We start from the raw sequence: 14,072 nt of genomic DNA, 5'->3' as shown, positions 1-14,072 counted from the left end.
TTGGTTTGCCAGGCTTTGATTGGGGTTGCCAGGTCGTGGTTGTTGTTGTTAGGCTGTGGTTTGTGTTTCCAGACTGTGGTTGGAGTTGCCAGGCTTTGTTTGGAGTTCCTAGGCTGTGGTTGGGTTTGCCAGGCTGTGGTTGGGGTTGCCAGGCTGTGATTGGAGTTGCCAGGGTCTGGTTGGTGTTGCCAGGCGGTGGTTGAGGTTGCCAGGCTCTGGTTGGGGTTGCTAGGCTGTGGTTGGAGTTGCCAGGCTGTGATTGGTGTTGCCAGGCTGTGTTTGGATTTGCCAGGCTGTGGTTGGATTTTCCAGGATGTGGTTGGGGTTGCCATGCTGTGGTTGGGGTTGCCAGGGTGTGGTTGTTATTGCTAGGCTGTGGTTGGGGTTGCCAGGGTCTGGTTGGAGTTGCCAGGCTATGGTTGGAGTTGCCAGGCTGTGCTTGGGGTTGCCAGGCTGTGGTTGAAATTTGCAGGCTGTGGTGGGGTTCCCAGGCTTTGGTTGAGGTTGTCAGGCTGTGGTGGTGTTTCCAGGCTGTGGGTGGAGTTTGCAGGCTGTGGTTGGATTTGCCAGGCTGTGGTTGGAGTTTCCAGTCTGTGGTTGGGTTTGCCAGGTTGTGGTTGAGGTTGCCAGGCTGTGGTTGAGGTTGCCAGGCTGTGGTTGAGGTTGCCAGGCTGTGGTTGAGGTTTCCTTGCTGTGTTTGGAGTTGCCAGGCTGTGGTTGATGTTGCCTCGCTGTGGTTGTAGTTGCCAGGCTGTGGTTGGGGTTTTCCTGGCTGTGTTTGGTGTTGCCAGGCTGTGCTTGAGGTTGCCAGGCTGTGGTTTTTGTTGCCAGGCTGTGGTTGGGGTAGCCAGGCTGTGGTTGGTGTTGCCAGGCTGTGGTTGGGGTTGCCAAGCTGTGGTTGGGGTTGCCAGGCTGTGGTTGGGGTTGCCAAGCTGTGGTTGGGGTTGCCAGGCTGTGGTTGGGGTTGTCATGCTGTGGATGGAATTGCCAGAGTGTGGTTGTTGTTGCCAGGCTGTGGTTGGATTTTCCAGGCTGTGGTTGGGGTGCCAGACTTTGGTTGGTGTTTCCAGGCTGTGGTTGGGGTGCCAGACTTTGGTTGGTGTTTCCAGGCTGTGGTTGGGGTGCCAGACTTTGGTTGGTGTTGCCAGGCTGTGGTTGGTGTTGCCAGGCTGTGGTTGGGGTTGCCAGGCTGTGGTTGGAGTTGCCAGGATCTGGTTGGTGTTGCCAGTCTCTGGTTGGTGTTGCCAGTCTCTGGTTGGGGTCGCCAGGCTGTGGTTGGTGTTTCCAGGCTGTGGTTGGGGTTGCTACGCTGTGGTTGGAGTTGCCAGGCTATGGTTGGGTTTGCCAGGCTGTGGATGGAGTTGTCAGGCGCTGGTTGAGGTTGCGAGGCTTTGGTTGGATTTGCATGCTGTGGTTGGGTTTGCCAGGCTGTGATTGGTGTTGCCAGGCTGAGGTTGGGATTACCAGGCTGTGGTTGGGGTTACCAGGCTGTGGTTGGAGTTGCCAGGCTGTGGTGGTGTTGCCTGTCTGTGGTTGGAGTTGCCAGTGTGGGGTTGGGGTTGCCAGGTTGTGGTTGGATTTGCAGGCTGTGGTTGGATTTGCAGGCTGTGGTTGGAGTTGCCAGGCTGTGGTAGTGTTGCCTGTCTGTGGTTGGTGTTGCCAGTCTGGGGTTGGGTTGCCAGGCTGTGGTTGGGTTTGCCAAGCTGTGGTTGGGGTTGCCATTCTGAGGTTGAGGTTGCCAGGCTGTGGTTGGGGTTGCCAGGCTGTGGTTGGGGTTGCCAGGCTGTGGTTGGGGTTGCCAGGCTGTTATTGGTGTTGCCAGGCTGTGGTTGGATTTGCCAGGCTGTGGTTGGATTTGCCAGGCTGTGGTTGGATTTTCTAGGATGTGGTTGGGGTTGTCATGATGTGGTTGGGGTTGCCAGGCTGTGGTTGGGGTTGCCAGGGTGTGGTTGTTATTGCTAGGCTGTGGTTTGTGTTGCCAGGCTGTGGTTGTTGTTGCCAGTCTGTGTTTGGTCTTGCCAGGCTGTGTTTGGTCTTGCCAGGCTGTGGTTGGTGTTGCCAGGCTGTGGTTGGAGTTGCCAGGCTGTGGTTGGTTTTGCCAGGCTGTGGTTGAGGTTGCCAAGCTGTGGTTGGAGTTGCCAGGCTGTGGTTGGGGTTGCCAGGGCCTGGTTGGGGTTGCCAGGCTGTGGTTGGAGCTGCCAGGGCCTGGTAGGGGTTGCCAGGATGTGGATGGAGTTACCAGGCTGTGGTTGGTGTTTCCAGGCTGTGGTTGGTGTTGCCAGGGTGTGCTTGGGGTTGCCAGGCTTTGATTGGGATTGCCAGGCTTTGATTTGGGTTGCCAGGCTGTGGTTGGAGTTGCCAGGCTGTGGTTGGGGTTGCCAGGCTGTGGTTGGGGTTGCCTGGCTTTGGTTGGGGTTGCCAGGCCGTGTTTGGGGTTGCCAGGCTGTGGTTGGTGTTGCCAGGCTGTGGTTGGTGTTGCCAGGGTGTGGTTGGGGTTGCTAGGCTGTGGATGGAGTTACCAGGCTGTGGTTGGGGTTGCCAGCCTGTGGTTGGTGTTGCCAGGCTGTGGTTGGAGTTGCCAGGGTCTGGTTGGAGTTGCCAGGCTGTGGTGGGTGTTGCCAGGCTGTGGTTGGAGTTGCCAGGGTCTGGTTGGTGTTGCCAGGCTGTGGTTGGGGTCGCCAGGCTGTGGTTGGGGTTACGAGGCTGTGGTTGGGGTTACCAGGCTATGGTTGGTGTTTCCAGGCTGTGGTTGGGGTTTCCAGTCTGTGGTTGGGGTTGCCAGGCTTTGGTTAAGGTTGCCAGTGTGTGGTTGGAGTTGCCAGGGTCTGGTTTGGTTTGCCAGGCTTTGTTTGGGGTTGCCAGGCCGTGGTTGGAGTTGCCAGGCTTTGATTGTGGTTGCCAGGCCGTTGTTGGTTTTGCCAGGCTTTGGTTGTGGTTGCCAGGCTTTGGTTGAGGTTGCCAGGCTGTGGTTGGAGTTGCTAGGGTCTGGTTTGGTTTGCCAGGCTTTGATTGGGGTTGCCAGGTCGTGGTTGTTGTTGTCAGGCTGTGGTTTGTGTTTCCAGACTGTGGTTGGAGTTGCCAGGCTTTGTTTGGAGTTCCTAGGCTGTGGTTGGGGTTGCCAGGCTGTGGTTGGGGTTGCCAGGCTGTGATTGGAGTTGCCAGGGTCTGGTTGGTGTTGCCAGGCGGTGGTTGAGGTTGCCAGGCTCTGGTTGGGGTTGCTAGGCTGTGGTTGGAGTTGCCAGGCTGTGATTGGTGTTGCCAGGCTGTGGTTGGATTTGCCAGGCTGTGGTTGGATTTTCCAGGATGTGGTTGGGGTTGCCATGCTGTGGTTGGGGTTGCCAGGGTGTGGTTGTTATTGCTAGGCTGTGGTTGGGTTTGCCGGGGTGCGGTTGGAGTTGCCAGGCTGTGGTTGGGGTTGCCAGGCTGTGGTTGAAATTTGCAGGCTGTGGTGGGGTTCCCAGGCTTTGGTTGAGGTTGTCAGGCTGTGGTGGTGTTTCCAGGCTGTGGGTGGAGTTTGCAGGCTGTGGTTGGATTTGCCAGGCTGTGGTTGGAGTTTCCAGTCTGTGGTTGGGTTTGCCAGGTTGTGGTTGAGGTTGCCAGGCTGTGGTTGAGGTTGCCAGGCTGTGGTGGTGTTACGAGGCTGTCGTTGGGATTGCCAGGCTGTGGTTGGATTTGCCAGGGTGTGGTTGAGGTTGCCAGGCTGTGGTTGAGTTTGCCAGGCTGTGGTTGAGGTTTCCTTGCTGTGTTTGGAGTTGCCAGGCTGTGGTTGATGTTGCCTCGCTGTGGTTGTAGTTGCCAGGCTGTGGTTGGGGTTTTCCTGGCTGTGTTTGGTGTTGCCAGGCTGTGCTTGAGGTTGCCAGGCTGTGCTTGAGGTTGCCAGGCTGTGGTTGTTGTTGCCAGGCTGTGGTTGGTGTTGCCAGGCTGTGGTTGGTGTTGCCAGGCTGTGGTTGGGGTTGCCAAGCTGTGGTTGGGGTTGCCAGGCTGTGGTTGGGGTTGCCAAGCTGTGGTTGGGGTTGCCAGGCTGTGGTTGGGGTTGTCATGCTGTGGATGGAATTGCCAGAGTGTGGTTGTTGTTGCCAGGCTGTGGTTGGATTTTCCAGGCTGTGGTTGGGGTGCCAGACTTTGGTTGGTGTTTCCAGGCTGTGGTTGGGGTTGCCAGGCTGCGGATGGAGTTGCCAGGATCTGGTTGGTGTTGCCAGTCTCTGGTTGGGGTCGCCAGGCTGTGGTTGGGGTTACCAGTCTGTGGTTGGGGTTACCAGGCTATGGTTGGTGTTTCCAGGCTGTGGTTGGGGTTGCTACGCTGTGGTTGGAGTTGCCAGGCTATGGTTGGGTTTGCCAGGCTGTGGATGGAGTTGCCAGGCGCTGGTTGAGGTTGCGAGGCTTTGGTTGGATTTGCATGCTGTGGTTGGATTTGCAGGCTGTGGTTGGAGTTGCCAGGCTGTGGTAGTGTTGCCTGTCTGTGGTTGGAGTTGCCAGTCTGGGGTTGTGTTGCCAGGCTGTGGTTGGGTTTGCCAAGCTGTGGTTGGGGTTGCCATTCTGAGGTTGAGGTTGCCAGGCTGTGGTTGGATTTGCCAGGCTGTGGTTGGGGTTGCCAGGCTGTTATTGGTGTTGCCAGGCTGTGGTTGGATTTGCCAGGCTGTGGTTGGATTTGCCAGGCTGTGGTTGGATTTTCTAGGATGTGGTTGGGGTTGTCATGCTGTGGTTGGGGTTGCCAGGGTGTGGTTGTTATTGCTAGGCTGTGGTTTGTGTTGCCAGGCTGTGGTTGTTGTTGCCAGTCTGTGTTTGGTCTTGCCAGGCTGTGTTTGGTGTTGCCAGGCTGTGGTTGGTGTTGCCAGGCTGTGGTTGAGGTTGCCAAGCTGTGGTTGGAGTTGCCAGGCTGTGGTTGGGGTTGCCAGGCTGTGGTTGGGGTTGCCAGGGCCTGGTTGGGGTTGCCAGGCTGTGGTTGGAGCTGCCAGGGCCTGGTAGGGGTTGCCAGGGTGTGGATGGAGTTACCAGGCTGTGGTTGGTGTTTCCAGGCTGTGGTTGGTGTTGCCAAGGTGTGCTTGGGGTTGCCAGGCTTTGGTTGGGATTGCCAGGCTTTGATTTGGGTTGCCAGGCTGTGGTTGGAGTTGCCAGGCTGTGGTTGGGGTTGCCTGGCTTTGGTTGGGGTTGCCAGGCTGTGGTTGGGGTTGCCAGGCTGTGGTTGGTGTTGCCAGGGTGTGGTTGGGGTTGCTAGGCTGTGGATGGGGTTGCCAGCCTGTGGTTGGTGTGGCCAGGCTGTGGTTGGAGTTGCCAGGGTCTGGTTGGAGTTGCCAGGCTGTGGTGGGTGTTGCCAGGCTGTGGTTGGAGTTGCCAGGGTCTGGTTGGAGTTGCCAGGCTGTGGTGGGTGTTGCCAGGCTGTGGTTGGAGTTGCCAGACTGTGTTTGGGGTTGCCTGGTTGTGGTTGGAGTTGCCAGGGTCTGGTTGGAGTTGCCAGGCTGTGGTTAGAGTTCCTAGGCTGTGTTTGGTGTTGCCAGGGTGTGATTGGAGTTGCCAGGGTCTGGTTGGATTTTGCCAGGCTGTGGTTGAGTTTGCCAGGCTGTGGTTGGTGTTGCCAGGCTGTGGTTGGAGTTGCCAGGCTGTGGTTGGAGTTGCCAGGCTGTGATTGGTGTTGCCAGGCTGTGGTTGGGGTTTCCAGGCTGTTCTTGGGGTTGCCATGGTCTGGTTGGGGTTGCCACGGTGTGGTTGGAGTTGCCAGGCTGTGGTTGGGGTTGCCAGGCTGTGGTTGGGGTTGCCAGGCTGTGGTTGGAATTGCCAGGCTGTGGTTGGGGTTGCCAGGCGGTGGTTGTGTTTGCCAGGCTGTGGTTGGGGTTGCCAGGCTGTGGTTCGATTTGCCAGGTTGTGGTTTTGGTTGCCAGGCTGTGGATGGAGTTGCCAGGCGCTGGTTGAGGTTGCCAGGCTGTGGTTGGGGTTGCCAGTCTGGGGTTGAGGTTGCCAGGCTGTGGTTGGATTTGCCAGGCTGTGTTTGGGGTTGCCAGGCTGTGATTAGTGTTGCCAGGCTGTGGTTGGGTTTGCCAGGCTATGGTTTCGTTTCCCAGGCTGTGGTTGGGGTTGCCAGGCTCTGGTTGGTGTTGCCAGTGTCTGGTTGGGGTTGCCAGGGTCTGGTTGGTGTTGCCAGGCTCTGGATGGAGTTGCCAGGCTGTGGTTGGAGTTGCCAGGCTATGGTTGGAGTTGCCAGGCTGTGGTTGGAGTTGCTAGGCTGTGGATGGAGTTGCCAGGCTGTGGTTGGTGTTGCCAGGCTGTGGTTGGAGTTGCCAGCCTGTGGTTGGGGTTGCCAGGCTGTGGTTGGAGTTGCCAGCCTGTGGTTGGGGTTGCCAGGCTGTGGTTGGTGTTGCCAGGCTGTGGTTGGAGTTGCTAGGGTGTGGTTGGTGTTGCAACGCTGTGGTTGGAGTTGCCAGGCTGTGATTGGAGTTGCCAGGGTCTGGTTGGGGTTGCCAGGCTGTGGTTGGAGTTGCCAGACTGTGGTTGGAGTTACCAGACTGTGGAGTTGCCAGGCTGTGGTTGGGGTTGCTTCGCTGTGGTTGGGGTTGCCTGTCTGTGGTTGGGTTTGCCAGGCTGTGGTTGGGGTTGCCAGGCTGTGGTTCGATTTGTCAGGTTTTGGTTGGGGTTTCCTGAGTGTGGTTGGAGTTGCCAGGCCGTGGTTGGTGTTTGGAGGCTGTTGTTGTGGTTGCCAGGCTGTGGTTGTAGTTGACAGGCTGTGTTTGGCCTTGCCAGAGTGTGGTTGTTGTTACCAGGCTGTGGTTTTATTTGCTAGCCTGTGGTTCGGATTGCTAGGCTCTAGTTGGTGTGGCCAGGCTGTGGTTCATGTTTCCAGGCTGTAGTTGGGGTTTCCTTGGTCTGTTTAAGGTTGCCAGGCTGTGGTTGGAGTTGCCAGGCTGTGGTTGGAGTTGCCAGGTTGTGGTTGGAGTTGCCAGGCTGTGGTTGGTGTTGCCAGTGTGTGGTTGGTGTTGCCAGTGTGTGGTTGGTGTTGCCAGGCTGTGGTTGGTGTTGCCAGGCTGTGGTTGGGGTTGCCAGGCTGTGGATGATGTTGTCAGTCAGTGGTTGGCGTTGCCAGGCTGTGGTTGGGGTTGCCATGCTGTGGTTGGTGTTGCCAGGCTGTGGTTGAGTTTGCCAGGCTGTGGTTGGGGTTGCCAGGCTGTGGTTGGTGTTGCCAGTCTGTGGTTGGAGTTGCCAGGTTGTAATTGGTGTTGCCAGGCTGTGGTTGGGTTTGCCAGGCTGTGGTTGGAGTTGCCAAGCTTTAATTGGTGTTGCCAGGCTGTGGTTGGGGTTGCCAGGCTGTGGATGATGTTGTCAATCAGTGGTTGAGGTTGCCAGGGTGTGGTTGGGGTTGCCGTGCTCTGGTTGATCTTGCCAGGTTGTGGTTGGTGTTGCCAGGGTCTGGTTGGGCTTGCCATGCTGTGGTTGGGGTTTTCTGGCTGTGCTTGTGGTTGCCAGGTTGTGGTTGGGGTTGCCAGGCTGTGGTTGGATTTGCCAGGCTGTGGTTGGATTTGCCAGGCTGTGGTGTCGTTGCCTGTCTGTGGTTGGAGTTGCCAGGCTGTGGTTGGGGTTGCCTGGCTGTGGTTGGGGTTGCCTGGCTCTGCTTGGGGTTGCGTGGCTGTTTTTGGAGTTGCCAACCTGTGGTTGTTGTTGCCAGGTTGTGGTTGGTGTTTCCTGGCTGTGTTTGGAGTTGCCAGGCTGTGGTTGATGTTGCCTCGCTGTGGTTGCAGTTGCCAGGCTGTGGTTGGGGTTTTCCTGGCTGTGTTTGGTGTTGCCAGGCTGTGGTTGGTGTTGCCTGACTGTGATTGGTGTTGCCAGGTTGTAGTTGGTGTTTCATGGCTGTGTTTGACTTGTGACGTTCTGTCGGTGTGGGCAGCAGGCTTGTGGTGACCTCTTTCTGCCCGTGGATGTGATTGATGTGGGTAGTGGGAGTCTCCTCTGGACAGCGGAGGTTTTGTTGCTCTAGGACTGATGAGGAACCTGGGTACAATCAGCTCTGCTTCTGGGTGCAGGCAACCTGCTGGAGATGTGGCTTGAAGAAATGGCTGAAGGACCTGCTTGGAAGCCTGGTAGAGTTTTGTCTGTGCCTACATCCTTTGGGGCAGGGATGTCCCTGCTGGTGCTGGCACCCAAGCGTTTCATGGCTGAGGCTAACGTGACATAGGAGGGAACCCAAGGATTGCAGGCCTGAGTCTTGTGTCAGTGACCCTGGATCATGTCTGTTGTGTGTCTCCTGGTCACCTGCCCAGGTATCTGAAGCTGTTGTGTGCATGGACTTTGTGATGGCCTTCCCTTGGACTGGAGAGCAAAGGAAGGTTGCTGCCCATCTTGCTAGGACACAGACACTGTGCTGTGGTGTCCATGGCAGGGTCACAGAACACCTACCCAGGGATGCTGGTGCCTCCATCTCTGTAAGGAGTGGCTGAGGGACCTGGGGCTGTTGAGCCTGGAAGAGCAGCTCCAGAGGGGATCTCCTTAGAGTGCTGAGCAACAGCTACAGGACCTCTGGGGGGCAAGAGGCTGGGGCCAGACTCTTCTCAGAGGTGCCCAGGAACAGGACAAGGACCAAGGGGCACTAACTGGAACCCAGGAGGGTGTAAGGGTGCTGGAGGCCTGGAGCAGGCTGCCCAGAGAGGTTGTGGAGTCTTCTTCTCTGGAGAGCTACCAACCCCCCCATGCCATTGTGCCCGTGGGCAAGCTGCTGTGAGTGCCCCTGGTGGAGCAGGGGGGTTGGACTGGATGAGCTCCAGAGGTCCCTTCCCACCCCACCACGCTGGGCTTCAGGGCTAATTGTGGCACTGGCCGACAGTGCTGGGGTGTAGAGGTGTGCCCTCCCGTGGCACTGCCAGCCCAAGTCTGCCGGAAGCTCAGACACCAACCTGTGTTGCCACCACTGTGCAGGCAGAGTGAGCCCATCATGAGACACCTGCTCCCTCCTTCATCCTGCAGGGTGCTCTCAGTGGTGGGATAGGAGGTGCAGCCTGAGCCCCCAGTCCCCACGGGCATGGCCATGGCCACGTGTGCTGGTGGGGCGTGGTGGGAGCTGCCTGCAGTGGTGGCACCGCGCATGTTGAAGCCCCTCATACCGCAGTGTGCCAACCCAGCTGCCGTGTGCCACGGCCACCTCCTCCTCCTCCTCCTTTTGATCCTCCTCCTCCATCTCCTGCTCCTCCTCCTCCACCACCACAGTTCTACCTACTCTTGGCAGCGAGGAGCTGTGCAGGTCTTTGTTCCCCTCGGCTGGGTGCTTCCCACATCCCCACCTCAGTTGGGTTAACTCCATCCTCACTGGATTAACTCCTTCATCCTTGGGTTATCTCCAAGGGGCTAACCCCATTGTGGTGGGATTAAGCCCATCCTTGTTGGGTTATGTCCAAGGGGTTAACCCCATCGTGGTTGGATTAAGCCCATCCTTGATGGATTAACTCCTTCATGGTCAGGTTAACCTCATGTTAATCTTCATCCCTCTGAGGTTAACTCCAAGGTGTTAACTCCCTGGTCCTGGATTAACTCCATCATTGCTAGTTAACTCCATCCTTGCTGGGTTAACTCCATCGTGGTTGGGTTAGCCCCTTCGTTGTTGGATTAACCCCTTCACTGTTGGGTTAACTCCATGGTGGGTTAACTCCATCGTGGTTGGATTAACCCCTTCATCATTGGGTTTACCTCATCATCATTGGGTTAACTCCATGGTGGTTGGTTTAACCCTTTCCTTGTTAGATTAACCTCTTCACTATTGGGTTAACTCCATCATCCTTGGGTTACCTTGACCATCCTTGGTTAGATTAGTCCATTGTGGTTCGATTAACCTCTTCACTACTCATCATTGTTGGGTTAACTCCGTAGTGGTTAGCTTAACCCCTTCATTGTTGGGTTAACCTCATCAGCTTTGGGTTAAATCCATTATGGTTAGCTTAACCCCTTCGCTATTGGCTTAACTCCATCATCGCTGGCTGCACACCACCTTCCCCAGCCTCCCCCCCACACCCCCAAGCTCTGTGTGCTGGCAGCAACCCCTCCCCCGCTCTCTTCTGCTGCCCCCACCCCGGTTCGGGTCCATCCCACGCCGTCCCCCTCGCCGGGTGCTGGGCGTCGGGAGCCCCTTCCCCGCCATGCCGAGGAGGTCCCCTGATTAATTCTGCTCTGATGTCAGCCCTGCAGCTCAGCTGGGAGGGCTCTGCAGGGCTGCGCCTCGGCTGCTGCCGCTGCTCCTCGCTGCCAGAAGCCCCCTCCCAGCCCCCTCCTCCCTCCCCGCACGCCACGCTGGAGCTGCTTCGCTGCAAGGGTCGGTGGTGGCCGCGTCCCTCTGGAGCTGATTCTCCCATCCCGTGTCTCCAGCGCTGGATTGTGCCCCTTCTTCTGGACTGGAGGGCCGGGGAGCAGCCTCCTTAAAGTAGGACAATGCCTGGCACCCCCACCCCTCGCTAGTGCCAGCCCCGTTTCTTAGCAACCATCTGGAGGGGGGCATCTCCAGAGGAGCCCCCAGCACCAGCATCTCAACTCTGCTGCCTGCCTGCTGCCTTCCTGACTGCCAGGACCTCGCCCGTGTGGAGGAGGCTCTTCTGTCCTCCTCCTTCAGCCCTGGGAAGCTGGGGAGCTTCCCCGTGCCCCCTGTACCTGCTGCTGCTGCACTCAGGGCATCATTTAAAGGGGAGCCCCCAGCGGGGTTCTGCCAGCCCCCCTGCATGCCAGTGCAGGTGCCTGAGGAGGGGAGCGGTGGGCAGAAAGGTGGCCCAGGCAGAAGGTCCTTCCTCCACCCACATTCCCCCCCCCCCCAACCAGAGGAGCTTTCATTTTCATCATCTTTTGTGTGATCTCCTGACTCTGGGCAAGGGAAGAGGGGGGGAAGCAGCTGGTGCCCAGCTCCTTGATGAGATGAGACGGTGGATGAGAAGAGGTCTCCTGGTGACTGGGCAGCAAGGCCACCCCCAGTGGGCAGCATGGTGCTGAGCTCTAACCCCAGCATCCTTCTCTTGTGCTCTTTCCTGCCCAGTGACTACATCATCGAGGAGAAGACAGCTGTGCTGCAGAAGAGGGAGCATGAGGGCTTCGGGTTCGTGCTGCGAGGGGCCAAAGGTAAGGGGGCCTCTGGGGGTGGGCTTGGACACAGCTGCTTCTCCTGCTGCCTGCTGCCCAGGACCTCCTTGTCCTGCCTGTGCCCAGCAGCTCTGCTGTAGGGGTCTCCTTGGGGAACTGTCTCTCAGCTCTGCCTGTGTGTGTGGTTCATGGAATGCTGTTGGTGGTAGCTCCTCCTGGGTTGGCTCTGGGGTGGCTCTGGGGTTTGGAGGTGTCTGTCTGGGGACCTTCTTCACCTCTGTGGAGTCTCCTCAGATCCCCTTCTTTGGGGGTCTCCTCAGGACCCTTCCCCTCCTTTGGTGCAGCTCAGGTCTGCTGGTGTGCGTGGTCCACAAAATGCCATCGGTGGCAGATGAGCCTCTCCAGCTCCTCCTGGGGCTTGGAGGTGTCTGTCTCTAGGACCTTCTCATCTCTGCCTTTCTGGGCATGTGAGGAGGAGCTGCTGGGCTCCAGATGCAGCTGTGGGCCTGGAGGGCACTGCCCAGGTCCTCCCTGGCATTTTTATCTCTGTGCCTGAAGAATCTCACCCTGCTCTGGCTGTGCCACCCTGGAGTCCTTCTGCTGCCAGCCCTGCTGGGCTCCACCATGAAGCCAAACCAGGAGCTGTGTCCTGCAGCTCCCACCCTGTCCATGCTCCATGCCCATGCCTGGGGCACAGCCCTCCATTCCCTTGGCACAGCCCTGGAACCCCAGGAACAGCCTTGGAGCCTTTAGCACAGTCTTGGAGCCCCTTGGCACATCCCTGGAACCTTTGGCACAGCCCTGAAACCCTTAGCACAGCCTTGAATCCCCCTGGCACAGCCGTAGAGCCCTGTGCACAGCCCAAACCCAGGCTGGGCTCTTTCCACCCTGCCCTGCCTGCTGCCATGCGTGCCAGGCAACAGACTGGTTTGGGCTTCAGTGGCCACTGCTGTGATTTGGGCATTAGTGGGCATTGCTGGTTTAGGCTTCAGTGGGCAACACTGTTTTGCCCTCCTAAGTTTTGCAGGCTCTGTGTGCCCCTTTCTCTGCTGGGGCTGGAGGAGAGGACCTGGGGTGATGGGGTGAGGGGCTGGAGTGAGGTGGTGAAGGAACTGGGGTGAGGTGGTGAAGGAGCTGTGATGAGATGGTGATGAAGGAGCTGGGGTGAGATGGCGATGAAGGAGGTGGGGTGAGGTGGCGATGAAGGAGCTGGGGTGAGGTGGTGATGAAGGAGCTGGGGTGAGGTGGTGATGAAGGAGCTGGAGTGAGATGGCGATGAAGGAGCTGTGGTGAGGTGGTGAAGGAGCTGGGGTGAGGTGGTGAAGGAGCTGTGGTGAGGTGGTGATGAAGGAACTGGAGTGAGGTGGTGATGAAGGAGCTGGGGTGAGATGGTGAAGGAGCTGGAGTGAGATGGCGATGAAGGAGCTGGGGTGAGGTGGTGAAGGAGCTGGAGTGAGATGGCGATGAAGGAGCTGGGGTGAGGTGGTGAAGGAGCTGGAGTGAGATGGCAATGAAGGAGCTGGGGTGAGGTGGCGATGAAGGAGCTGAAGTGAGATGGCGATGAAGGAGCTGGGGTGAGGTGGTGATGAAGGAGCTGGGGTGAGGTGGTGGTGAAGGAGCTGGGGTGAGGTGGTGATGAAGGAGCTGGGGTGAGATGGCGATGAATGAGCTGGGGTGAGGCGGTGAAGGAGCTGGGGTGAGGCGGTGAAGGAGCTGGGGTGAGGTGGTGATGAAGGAGCTGGGGTGAGGTGGTGATGAAGGAGCTGGGGTGAGATGGTGATGAAGGAGCTGGGGTGAGGCAGTGAAGGAGCTGGGGTGAGGTGGTGATGAAGGAGCTGGGGTGAGGTGGTGATGAAGGAGCTGGGGTGAGATGGCGATGAATGAGCTGGGGTGAGGCGGTGAAGGAGCTGGGGTGAGGCGGTGAAGGAGCTGGAGTGAGGTGGTGAAGGAGCTGGAGTGAGGTGGTGAAGGAGCTGGAGTGAGATGGTGATGAAGGAGCTGGGGTGAGGCGGTGAAGGAGCTGGGGTGAGGTGGTGATGAAGGAGCTGGGGTGAGGCGGTGAAGGAGCTGGGGTGAGGTGGTGATGAAGGAGCTGGGGTGAGATGGTGATGAAGGAGCTGGGGTGAGGTGGTGATGAAGGAGCTGGGGTGAAATGGTGAAGGAGCTGAGGTGAGGCGGCGATGAAGGAGGTGGGGTGAGATGGTGATGAAGGAGCTGGAGTGAGATGGTGATGAAGGAGCTGTGGTGAGGTGGTGAAGGAGCTGGGGTGAGATGGTGAAGGGGCTGCGGTGAGGTGGTGGTGAAGGAGCTGGAGTGAGATGGTAATGAAGGAGCTGGGGTGAGGTGGTGAAGGAGCTGGGGTGAGGTGGTGGTGAAGGAGCTGGGGTGAGGTGGTGATGAAGGAGCTGGGGTGAGATGGCGATGAAGGAGCTGGGGTGAGGCGGTGAAGGAGCTGGGGTGAGGCGGTGAAGGAGCTGGGGTGAGGTGGTGATGAAGGAGCTGGGGTGAGGTGGTGACGAAGGAGCTGGGGTGAGATGGCGATGAATGAGCTGGGGTGAGGCGGTGAAGGAGCTGGGGTGAGGCGGTGAAGGAGCTGGGGTGAGGTGGTGATGAAGGAGCTGGGGTGCGGTGGTGATGAAGGAGCTGGAGTGAGGTGGTGAAGGAGCTGGAGTGAGATGGCGGTGAAGGAGCTGGGGTGAGATGGCGGTGAAGGAGCTGGGGTGAGGTGGTGATGAAGGAGCTGGGGTGAGATGGTGAAGGAGCTGAGGTGAGGCGGCGATGAAGGAGGTGGGGTGAGATGGTGATGAAGAAGCTGGAGTGAGATGGTGATGAAGGAGCTGTGGTGAGGTGGTGAAGGAGCTGGGGTGAGATGGTGAAGGGGCTGCGGTGAGGTGGTGATGAAGGAGCTGGAGTGAGATGGTAATGAAGGAGCTGGGGTGAGGTGGTGAAGGTGCTGCGGTGAGGTGGTGATGAAGGAGCTGGGGTGATATGGTGAAGGGGCTGCGGTGAGGTGGTGATGAAGGAGCTGGGGTGAGATGGCT

At 58.2% G+C, this 14,072-nt stretch overlaps 1 protein-coding gene across 1 annotated transcript in view; it reads left to right on the top strand.

Annotated features, from left to right (window-relative positions):
* LOC128980865 (SH3 and multiple ankyrin repeat domains protein 3-like) overlaps positions 1-14,072 on the top strand; it is a gene marked incomplete at its 3' end in the record, with an annotated part of 226,171 nt that overhangs the window by 187,164 nt on the left and 24,935 nt on the right. The window contains exon 15 of the mRNA XM_054399419.1: positions 10,988-11,070. Within this exon, the coding sequence (XP_054255394.1) occupies positions 10,988-11,070 (83 nt within the window). The remainder of the gene's footprint in view (positions 1-10,987; positions 11,071-14,072) is intronic.

This window comes from Indicator indicator, chromosome 3, assembly GCF_027791375.1.
Source record: "Indicator indicator isolate 239-I01 chromosome 3, UM_Iind_1.1, whole genome shotgun sequence".
NCBI lineage: Eukaryota > Metazoa > Chordata > Aves > Piciformes > Indicatoridae > Indicator > Indicator indicator.
The sequence above is the reverse complement of the archived record's forward strand: the minus strand, read 5'-3'. Positions and strand labels throughout refer to the sequence as shown.